Consider the following 11,635-nt stretch of genomic DNA (forward strand, 5'->3'; position numbering starts at 1 on the left):
GCAAGCCAATTTTAGATCCATTTTATCAATTTGCTTTTGGGTCCCATGGGATCTTACCTTTTAGGCTAGGCTTCCATGTGGGACCTTGTAAACTGGCCTTACTGAAGTCCATGTAAATCATATCAACCGTACTATCGATATATTTAGGCAACTTTTCAAAAAACTCTAAAATTAGTCAGACAATAAATTAGTCTAACAAATTTGTGCTGACTATCCACAATTAATCCTGTCCCTCAGAATTTCTTTGAATAAATTCTCTACCACTGACATCTGATTAATTACCTGTTCTGTAATTACCTGGCCTATCCCTGCTACATGTCTGAACAAAAGGGCTAGGGAGTATAAATCAGGTTGAAAGGAAGTAGTTGGGTGCTTTTTCCAATTAAGTGGGAATGACAAGTTTTCAATCTTTGACATTTGAGAAAAATGCTGAAAAATGTGAGTTTATAATTAAATAGCATCTTCTGAGACAGCAACAGGTGATATCAGCCCCCAAGTGTCCAGGTAATTTGAAAAATGGTGCAAGGTTTCTGAGAACGAGTCCCTGCAAAGAATCCCTCATACCAACATCCAGGAAGTTACCATTGACCAGAAACTGGAAGAACTAGCCATTAAGATACAGTGGCTACAAGGAAAAGTTGGGGAGTGGGGTTACAAATACTGCTCCTGACTCCCCAAAGCCTGTCCACCACCTACAAGGCACAAGTCAGCACTGTGATGGAATACTTCCCATTTACCTGGATGGGTGCAACTCCAACAATAAGCTGGCAGGGCAAAACAGATTGCTTGATTGACATCCACAAACCTTCAGTCACCACCAAAGCTCTATAACAGCAGTGTGCACTATTTACAGAATACACGACAGAAATTCACTGAGGCTCCTTAGGAAACTGACGACCACCTAGAAAGACAAGGGAATTGGGTCACAGATCAAGTCGTCTTCCATCCTGTCTTGGAAACGTATCACTGTTCCCTCACTGTCACTGCGTCAAAATCCTGGAATTCCCTCCTTAAGTGCATTGTGGGTCAACCCACAGCACATGGACTGTAGTGGATCAAGGAGGCAGCTCACCATCACCTTCTGAATGGCAATTAGGGACAGGCAATAAATACAGGCTCATCCAGGAGCACCCACAGCCCATGAATCAATAAAAACTTCCAGCAAGTAGAATGAGCCACATTGCAAGCTTGAACCATGATCTTAAATCGGTTGTTGGTGGAGCTGAAGGCATACAGAATGATGACAAAGAAAAACTGCTCCCATTCACTGGTAGCAAGAACACTGACAATAGCTCACTACAGTGGGTAGTACCCCTGCCCCTGTCAGAAAGTCTGGATTCCAGTTTCACTCCAGGATCAGATAGCCAAAGAAGGTGCATTCATGACATAGACCAACTTGAAAATCCTAATTTCCAGGGACAGGCAGTAATGATTGCTGCTCTGTTATGTGTTAGAATGAATGTTGGGCCCTCTATCATTAGCCATAGTTCCTAGCTGTAAAATATATGTTAAACCGCTCATTGCCACAATGATCCACATTCCTTTAGGAGCGGCACAGTAGCTAGCACTGCTGCCTCACAGCACCAGGATCCCAGGTTCAATTCCAGCCTCAGGTGACTGCCTGTGTGGAGTTTGCACATTCTCTGTGTCTGCGTGGGTTTCCTCCCACAGTCCAAAGATATGCAGGTCCGGTTAATTGGCTATGCTAAATTGCCCATAGTTTTGGGTGCATTAGTCAGAAGGAAATGGGTTGGTGTGGACTGTTTGGGCCAAAGGGCCTGTTTCCACGCTCATCTAATCTAACCTAAATGAACACTACTAGGGCCCAGAATAAGGAGGTAGATCAGCACTTAATCAGCAAGGCTAGATTGTCAGTGGAAAGGGTTACAGCTCCAAAGTTTGTAATTTCAGGCTCCAGGAAGGTCATGTAAGGGAGCTTTTCTTTTATATACACACAGCAGTGAACGAGAGCATTTTGCTTTGGCAAACTTTGGAAGAAGGGGAGGAAAGGAATTGACTGAAACAAGCCTGGGAGGATAGGGATCTCCCCTGACATAGCCACTTTGCCAATTCTCAAAGAGTGGAAAGCTGTGGGTGGTTCTGGTAGATTCAGCTGGGCATCCAAATCTACACAAGCCAGCAGCAAGAAAAGCAATGTCATTTTGTAAGTAAGAATAGATGCCCAAGGGTCGAGAGTTCAGGAGAATTGACTAGAGGAAGATACAGGGACTTTTAAAAGAAGCTTTTTTATCTCTGAAAACCCTCCCTGGTTTTTGCTGCTATGCTTCTCCTGATCACTAGATTGATCCCAGAAATGAGGAGTTTGTCATATGATGAGAGATTGAACAGTTTATCATCTGGAATTTAGAAAAATGTGGGGATATCAAAGTGAGGTAGTCAAGATGATAAATGGCATGGATAAAATAGATGTGGAGTGGATGCTTCCACTCGTGAACTCAATGAACTAAATTTTACATGTTGGGATTCTACGGAGACAAAGACCCAGGGTGCAGGTACATAGCTCAATTTAAAACAGGAATGTGGAGTAATTTCTTCAATGGGTAACACATTTGTGGAATTCTTTAGCACAGAGGGCTGCCAAGGTTGGATTGCTAAGTATAATCAAATAGATAGAGGTAGATTTTTAATCAGGAAGGGGATCAAGGTCTATGAAGAAAAGACTTGATGATTATCACATCAATCATGACCTTATTAAATGTGGAACAGACTCTAAGGACGATCAGCTTCCTTCTGCTCCTATATTGTCATGCAATAAGTCTGACCAGATTGCTCCACAGACACAAGTGCCAAATAGCTTCCTTCTGCGCTGCAATAACTGCGTCACCAGTACCCAGAGACATCCTGAGATGGTGAAAGGCACTAAAGAGAGGCAGTTTCTTCCTTTGATGTTTAGCTCAGCATAGTGTATTGAGGTTAAGCAAAGAAGGGTTTAACTTGATCAAGCAAGGGATAGTGTTATTTCTGGTAGGGAGGTTATGGGTTAGGAATTGCTTCTGTTTCCATAGTGTTGAAACAACCCAGTGACCCAGCAGCACAGTGCCTCTGTGGTTAGCACTGCTGCCTCACAGTGCAAGGACCCCGTTTCAATTTTACCCCCGAGCAACTGTGTGTGGAATTTGCATTCTCGGTGTCTGCGTGGGTTCCCTTCGGGTTTTCAGGTTACCTTCAACAGTCCAAAGCTGTGCAGGTTCGATGGATCAGCCATTCTAAATTGCCCAATGTGTCCATGGGTGTGCAGACTAGGTGGGTTAACCATGGCAAATATAGGACTCCAGAGATGTTGGGGAGGGTGTGTGCGTGTGTGGTGTATTCTCTAGGTGATCAGTGTGGACTCGATGGACTCAATTCCATATTGCAGAGATTCTGTTGGAACAGAAAAAGCTGGGGTGCAGGTACATAGTTCCTTGAAATGGCGTCACAGGCAGACAGGGTGGTGAGGAAAGCATTGGGACATCCATGTTACAGCTGTACGGGACATTGATAAGGAGCACATTCGCAGTACTACCCAAAAAGTTTTGGTCCATCTTATTTTGGACAATCTTGCATTGAGAGAGGGATTTTGGTGGTCAAAAGATTAGTTGATATTTTTGTAACTAAACCCTTCATATACCATTGAGGAAAAACCAGCCACAAAATTAGAGGGAGAGAGCTACAGAGATACCCAGAGGCAAAAACTCAAACAGGCAAAGAATTGGAGCCTTGATTAGATAAACAAATGATTTCACTGTGATTCACTGTGCTGATGATAACCTCTTAGATTTTACACACTTTTTAGAGGGGGAGACTTTTCTCTGCAGCACACACTGACTTGGAACTGAAACTACCAGGGAGTTACACATCAGCTACACCCATTTTAATCACAAATTATGAGACAGCCCATTCTCTTCACATAAATTTATTTAGTTTATTGGATTTATTGAAATAATATACACAGTTGTTCATAGTTCTATTTTCTGTTCAGGCTGGGTTCAAGTAAAAGGATTAACTTCATATGGAGATCGGACAAATGAACCACCTCAACATAACACTGGGAAACAAACCCTCAACTCAGACACCCAACCATCTCACAGTTCTTCAATGAAAGAAGAGAAACAAAGCAATCTATTGTAAAATGTGAGTGGTTTCAGGTTATGCAGTGCCAGTAAACACTCCCAGGACAGGGACAGCAGAGGGTTAGATAGAGTACAGGTCCATCTACTACTTTAAACCAGAAGTGAAGCTCCCTCTACACTTGGAACACCCTCAGCACAGGTATGCCATGGGGTTGACACAGTATAAAGTTTCCTGTACACTGTCCCCAAACATTCCCCTCCAGCAGCCCCACCTCCCCACCGCACAAACACTCCCAGAGCAATTATACACAGGGTTAAAACAGAGAAAGAAGCTTCCTCCACAATGTCCCAGTGAGACAAGAACAGCCCTAGATGCAGAAGGATCAGTTTGCCAATTTCCAGAAATATCCTATATCCCACATTCAGTGGTCCTTTTCAGGGGATTAAAACTGAAATCTGTAAAATCCTGTCCCACTGCTCATGCCAACTATTACCAAGGTGAGAATGATTCCTAAATCGTGGCAGCCTCACAGACAAAAGAGAGTTTTGCCACCATCTCTGAAATCTGATTTTATAACTGTTAACTTTTCCATACAAGTTCAGATAGTGCAAACACTCGGAAAAGCTGGCTTTCTTTCAGATATGATTTGTATCGTTCAGGTCCCACAGCACAGGGGAGGCTACTGCAGGACAGAGCCAGGAACAGAGGCCTGACCATAGCAGAATCTTGGAAGTTGGAAAGGTCAGTGAGGGCTGAAGCAAGATTATTTCAATGTTACAACATGAGGCAGACATTCACTGGTTTGAGAAGGGCAGGATGGTGGACAGTGTGGTAAGAGAAAGGGGAGGGCTGAGGATACACCTAAACAGGGCAGAGTGAGTCGGGCGGAAGCTTAGCGTCCATCCAGAGCTTTATCTCGCGCGATGACCGACTCGTCAAACTTGATCATCAGTGTGGTGCCTTTGTGCCAGTGAGCAGTGACCTTGGCAGGGAAGCCACTGTAAGAAAGAATGGCCTCCACGATGCCCGCAGTGAAAGAGGCACAGTTTAGCGTGCTGTTCTCCTTGGGCACTGAGATGTAAGCGTTGATGAGGGGCTCCTTCTCAATGATGTAGTAGGTCTTGTCGTCATCATTGGCCTGCTCCAGTTTGTCAGCCTCCTTGCCGAACAGTGCCTTCCATACATTGACCTTGATGAAGAGCAGCATGTTGATGACCTTGGTCTCACGCTTGCCATTCTTCTCGCGCATCACCAGCACATCCAGGATACGCATGCCGACCTGCTGACCCAGCTCAGACAGCTTGTTCTGCAGCTCTGACACAGAGTACACTCGGTTCTGACAGTATTGTACAATCTCGGAGAAGAGCAGAGCAAATGCACTCAGGCTGACCTCAGTCTTTGGACGAGTTAGCGAGCGCTCCAGGATGGGAGACTTGCCCCTGGTGAAGCGCGTGTCCATGTCGGATCTTTGGAAAAACAAAGAGGAAATATAATCCCAGTTGCTGCATCCAAGCAGTTCTTGGATATGTCATCATTATGTACATATTTTGACACAGTGGGACATTTGGCATATCAAGCCGGTGTTTCCCCTGTACAGCAATTCACTCAGGTCCAACCCCCAATTCTATCCCAGAGCCCAATAAGTTTCCTTTTGAAGTCATAGAATAGAATCAGAATCCTTAATGGTGCAGAAAGAGGCCATTTAGTCCACCGAGTCCACACCGATCCTCTGAAGAGCATCCCACCCAGACTCAGCCCTCTCACCCACCCTATACCAGTAAACCCTACATTTCCCATGGCTAACCCAACTAGCTTGCATACCCCCTGACACTATGGGTAATTTAACATGGCCAATCCACCTAACCCTCACATCTTTAGACTGTGGATGGAAACCTGATTACCCAGTGGAAACCCATGCAGACATGGAGGTCTTGGGCACCTGCCATTAATTTCTCTTTTGCTACCTAACCCTAACATTCATGCCCTTCACATCCAGGATTCTCCAGTCTCAGCCCCACTCTGTTTTTATAGGAACATATTTACCCTGTAATCTGATTATTCTCCCTTAATTGTTTCCCACTGGTTTGACACTGATTTATTTGTAAGTAGCTGCTCCCAGTCTACCTGGGCTAAATCATTCCTTATCCTTGTAAAATTAACCTTTCCCCATTTTAGAACTTGAATTCCTGGCCTATCCTTACCTTTTTCCATAACTAGCCAAAATCTAACTGAATTATGGTCACTATCTCCAAAATGTTCCCCTGTTGATACATCTTCCACCTACCAGGGCTCATTTCCCAATGTTAAGTTCAGAACTGTTTTGGGCTTTCTACGTACTGGCTAAAAACATTGGAAAAAAAGTGTTATTCCTTCCTCACCTTATAAGTAGAACTGTCCAGTTAATATTTGGGCCCTTAAAATTTTGTACAATATGGACTGTTCACCCTCCCCACTTCAGAATGCCCAGCTGCTGTTCACTGACATCCTTGACCCTGCCATCCAGAAGGCAACATACCTATCATCCTGGAGTCACGTCACAGAGATACCCATCTATTCTCCTTATTAATGAGTTCCCAACCACTACTGTCTTTCCACATCTCTTTCCCCCCTCCATGAATAGCAACCATGCTCAGTGCTGTGTCCTTGGCCCCCATTGAGGAACCAACACAGAAAAACAGCTTTTAAACAAGATGCACTCAGAAGACTCTTTTGCTCCTCCTCTTCACTAGCACCCATTCCTTCACTGCCTGTTTTTCCTTAGAGAGCGACCATATCCTGAGATGTGCCAGCTACAAACCTCTCGGTCTCCTGAGCACACCCTAGAGCAAGCTGTGTTCGAGCAAACACGAAGATTGGTGGAGTTTGTGGGTAGTGTGGAGGGCTCTTGTTGGCTGCAACAGGACATTGACAGGATGCAGATCGAGGCAAAGTGGCAAATGGAGTTCAACCTGGAAAAGTGAAGTCATTCACTTTGGACGGTCAAATTTGAATGGAGAATACAGGGTTAAGGGCAGGATTCTTGGCAGTGTGGAGGAACATAGGGATCTTGCGGTCCATGTCCACAGATCCCTCAAAATTGCCACCCAGGTTGATAGGGTTGTTAAGGAGGAGTATGGTGTGTTGGCTTTCATTAGCAGGGGGACTGAGTTTAAGAGCTGCGAGGTTATGCTGCAGCTCTGCAGAGTCCTGGGTAGACCACCCACTTGGAATATTGTGCTCAGTTCTGTTTGCCTCATAATAGGAAAGATATGGAAGCTTTAGAGAGGGTGTAGAGGAGATTTATCATGATGCTGCCTGGACTGGAGGGCCTGTCTTATGAAGGAAGGCTGAGGGAGATAGGGCTTTTCTCATTGGAGCGAAGAAGGATGAAAGGTGACTTGATTGAGGCATACAAGATGTTGAGAGTTAAAAAAAAATCACACAACATCAGGTTATAGTCCAACGGATTTAATTGGAAGCACTAGCTTTCAGAGCGCCGCTCCTTCATCAGGTCGTTGTGGAGTACACAATTGTAAGACACAGAATTTGGAGCAAAAGTTTACAGTGTGATGTAAATGAAATTATACATTGAAAAATACCTTGATTATTTGTTAAGTCTCTCATCTGTTAGAATGACCATGATAGTTTCACTTCTTTCATATGTAAATCACAGAACTATTTTTAAATTACATGCTCAGGTTAACTGTAACAATTGATGTCAGCGCAGATAAGATGTTGAGATGTTGAAGGCATTAGCCCCCTGTGTTCCCTGTCTGTGCCATAATGTTTAGATTGATTCTAATCTAAAAAGTGCATTAAAAAAGTGCTACATGGATTAATGCAGTTTTTGAGCAAAATACAACATAACTCTGCAAGTACAAATTCACCCCACAAATGTATATGTGTATGTGTGCATGTGGGTTTGTTTGTATGTGTCTGTGGTGGGGGTTTGAATGGGTCTGTGAGAGAGAATGTATATGTGTGTGAGCGTAAAGTGGTCTAAGTCTGTGAGGGGGTGCATGTGAGAGTGTGGGAGTGTGTGCATCTGTAGGAGTGTGTGTGTCTGTGTCTGTGTCTGTGTCTAGGGTGGGGGGTTGTGAGTGTCTGTGAGAGAGTGTATGTGTGTGTGTGTGTGTGAGAGTGTAATGTGGTCTAAGTCTGTGAGAGGGTGCATGTGAGAGTGTGGGAGCGAGAGTGTCTGTGTGCATGTCTGTGTGTAGGAGTGCCTGTGTGCGTGCGTGTGCACTTAGGAGTGTCTGTGTGTGTGTATAGTGCAATGGTGGTCACCTCTGCTCTATCAGCCAAGCAGAGGCTGATAGCTAAGTTCGGTACCCATAGGGAGGGCTTCATCCGGGACCTTGATTTCATGTCACACGACAGGTGACCACCACTGCACTACACACACACACACACACACACACCCACATGCACCCTCTCACAGACTTAGACCACTTTACACTCTCACACACACACACACATACACTCTCTCACAGACACTCACAACCCCCACCCCAGACACACACAAAAACCCACATGCACACATACAATATATGCTTGTGGGGTGAATTTGTACTTGCAGAGTTACATTGTACTTTGTTCAAAAACTGCATGAGTCTGCTAATGCACTTTTTTGATTAGAATCAGTCTAAACATTATGGCACAGACAGGGAACACAGGGGGCTAACACCTTCAACATCTCAACATCTTATCTGCGCTGACACCAATTGTTACAGTTAACCTGAGAATGTAACTTTTTAAAAAAAGTTTTGAGAGTTACATATGAAAGAAGTGGTCAGTCTAACAGATGAGAGACTTAACAAACAATCAAGGTTTTTTTTCAATGTATAATTTCTTTTATATCACACTGTAAAATTTTGCTACAAATTCTGTGTCTTACAATTGCGCACTCCACAACGACATGATGAAGGAGCGGCGCTCCAAAAGCTAGTGCTTCCAATTAAACCTGTTGGACTATAACCTAGTGTTGTGTGATTTTTAACTTTGTACACCCCAGTCCAACACCGGCATCTCCAAAAGATGTTGAGAGGCACAGTTAGAGTAGATAGACAGACAGTTTCCCATGACAGAAAGGGGGTATAATTTTAAGGGAATTGAAGGAAGGTTTAGGTGAGATGTCAGAGGTACAAGCTTTACACAAAGTGTGCTGGGTGCGTGGAATGCACTGCCAGCAGTGGTAGTAGAGTCAGATACATTAAGGACATTTAAGTGACTCTTGGATAGGCACATGGAAGTTAGTAAAATGAAGGTTAGTCTGAGTAGGATAAAAAGGCCAGCACAACTTCGAGGCAAAGGGCCTGCACTTAACTGTTCTATGTTCTAAACCCCTGGACTCAAATTGCTCCAGCTGGAGACACTTCCCAGGTTGGCCAGGTCTCCAGAAGCATCTAGGGTTTCCCATATACAGTAAAGCGGGATGCACAAATCAGGATCTTCCAAGACATATCTTAATTAAAGGGAATATTTGCTTTTCATTTACTCTTACTTCTACTTAAATACAGCCGAGAAAAATCTTATCCTTGTCTGTCCAGAGTCAAACTCATTACTGAACTGTCTGCTTCTCTCTAAGGGTCCTCAGCTCACCTGCTCCTCCTTATCACAGAATCTTTACATCACCTTCTCATGTACACGTCAGGCGAATTGGCCATGCTAAATTGCCCATAGTGTTAGGTACATTAGTCAGAGGGAAAAGAGTCTAGATGGGGTTACTCTTCGGAGGGTCGGTGTGGACTTGTTGGGCCAAATGGCCTGTTTCCACGCTGTAGGAAATCTAATCTAATCTAATCTCCAATGAGGGGGGCAACACTAAGGGAAAAGCTGCCTCGTCAAAAGTGCTGTCTTTAGATGAGAATCTAATCCATGGCCCAATCTGCTATCAAATGCCATTGTCACACTGCTGCTCATGGGGTTTAGCTGAAAGTTAACTGGTCACTTACATTATAACTCGACAGAAATACCAGATTGGCTCTCAGTCAAGCCAGGTCAGCCTCAGGCTCTGAAAGGTACACCATCCCGAAGGAAAAGCGATGAAAGCATTTATTGGTGCAAGCAAGATACAAGGAGCAGCACAGTAACCCCCTCAAACTCCCTCCCACACATACAGACAGACCTATGATTTGTTCCCAAGCCCCTGTCCCCCTTCCCTTTCTTCAGACCCAATCCCTCTCCCTGTCTCCTCCTGATCCCTCCCTCCACATAACCCTCTCCCCACAATCTCATCACTTCACTCCCCGCCTCCTTCCTTCTCTCTTTCCTCACTAATATACAGTTATTTATAGTATGTACCTTTTGAACCTACACAATATGGATTTCCTCCCCCCTGCGACGCGATGACGGACAGTTACCAGGTCACGGCCCATCCGTTTCCGGGTTTCCGTGGCTCCGCCCGCTCGCCGTGCTCTCTCCCCTGATTGGACAGGCGGTGCCGGGGCTTCCACCAATTGGGAGGAGCCTTTAAATCGGTGGTGCTGCCACCTCTCTGCAGGTCCCAGCCAGTGCCCCTCACAGATCAGCTGTTTCCCCAGAGGGCAGTGCCCTCCTTTCAACCAGGTCTCATGGACGAGGGGCAGAATGGGCTGAGAGGCTGCTCCACATCCACATCAGATCAAAACCAGGAGGAGGTCTGAGGCAGAGAGAATCTCCGTTCTGCATTGAAAGCCCCTCTGCGATCCACTACCTAGTGACACCCTTCAGGCAGAGCCCAACACAGGAACAAGATTATGCCACTCAAACCCATCGAGCCTCCCTGGTTATTCGAGAAATTGACTGACCATCCCCTCAACACCACTTTCCTGCGCTATTTCCTCATGTATTATTGGTCATTCATTTGCAGAAACTTATCTGTCTCTGTCTTGTACCTGCTCAATGATTGAACGGCTACAGCCCTCTGAGAAAAAGACCTCACCCTCTTAATTGAAAAAAATCATCATCTCAATTCCATATACTCCAAATTCTGTTCTGAACACTTTGATTTTTTTCAGTGTCCCCAATGCCTTTCTGTATTTTATACAATGCACCATAGACACAACTAAGTTATAGAAGTCAATCAGGTTTCACACAGACCCACCTCTCCATCCCTTTCCTCCAATGCCCCAACTGTAACATCAACATTGTAAGAGAGCCCTTTCTGCCAATTTCTGGATTAGTAATACTATGGTGGCTCAGTGGTTACCACTGCTGCCTCACAGCATCAGGCACCCGGTTCAATTCCAGCCTCGGACTCTGTGCGGAGTTTGCACATTGTCCCCGTCAGGGTTTCCTCCAGGTGCTCCGGTTTCCTCCCACAATCCAAACATGTGCAGGTTAGGTGGGTTGGCCATGCTAAATTGCCCACAGTGTTCAGGGGTGTATAGTCAAGGGAAATGTAGGGGAATGGGACTGGGTGGGTTACTCTTCAGAGGTTTTGTAAGGACTTGGGCTGAATGGCCGTTTCCACAGTGTAGGGATTCTATGGTTCTAATCATGGCAGTTACAGAATTCTGTTATTCAGCCATTTGACCAGTATGAATAATCCAGAAATTCTGATTTCAAATCTGAGATGTGTGGGATTGGCTGATGTAGTTGT

The 11,635-nt window shown here is 44.9% G+C and overlaps 1 protein-coding gene across 3 annotated transcripts; it reads right to left on the bottom strand.

The window, feature by feature from the left end:
- Nucleotides 1–3,900: 3,900 nt before the first annotated feature.
- Nucleotides 3,901–10,451, bottom strand: trappc5 (trafficking protein particle complex subunit 5). Of its 3 annotated transcripts, none has more exons than XM_072564062.1 (2): nucleotides 10,357–10,451; nucleotides 3,901–5,540 (listed from the first exon to the last, which is right to left on the bottom strand). In XM_072564062.1, the coding sequence occupies exons 1-2, from the start codon at nucleotides 10,428–10,430 to the stop codon at nucleotides 4,967–4,969; spliced, it is 648 nt and encodes a 215-aa protein (XP_072420163.1). In that variant the 5' UTR covers nucleotides 10,431–10,451; the 3' UTR covers nucleotides 3,901–4,966. The 3 variants fall into 3 exon arrangements, with proteins under 3 accessions (XP_072420163.1, XP_072420164.1, XP_072420165.1); XM_072564063.1 differs by having other exon boundaries at nucleotides 10,370–10,447; XM_072564064.1 differs by lacking the exon at nucleotides 10,357–10,451 and adding an exon at nucleotides 10,008–10,028.
- Between the last annotated feature and the right edge of the window lie 1,184 nt (nucleotides 10,452–11,635).

This window comes from Chiloscyllium punctatum, chromosome 46 (assembly GCF_047496795.1).
Source record: "Chiloscyllium punctatum isolate Juve2018m chromosome 46, sChiPun1.3, whole genome shotgun sequence".
Classification (NCBI taxonomy): Eukaryota; Metazoa; Chordata; class Chondrichthyes; order Orectolobiformes; family Hemiscylliidae; genus Chiloscyllium; species Chiloscyllium punctatum.

Excerpts from the sequence above, each read along its gene's own strand:
- trappc5 (XM_072564062.1), bottom strand. The coding sequence starts at position 10,430 with ATGGGCCGTGACCTGGTAACTGTCCGTCATCGCGTCGCAGGGGGGAGG. Across the intron at positions 5,541-10,356 it reads ATATTGTGTAGGTTCAAAAG|ATCCGACATGGACACGCGCT; the intron begins GTACATACTATA and ends GTTTTTCCAAAG.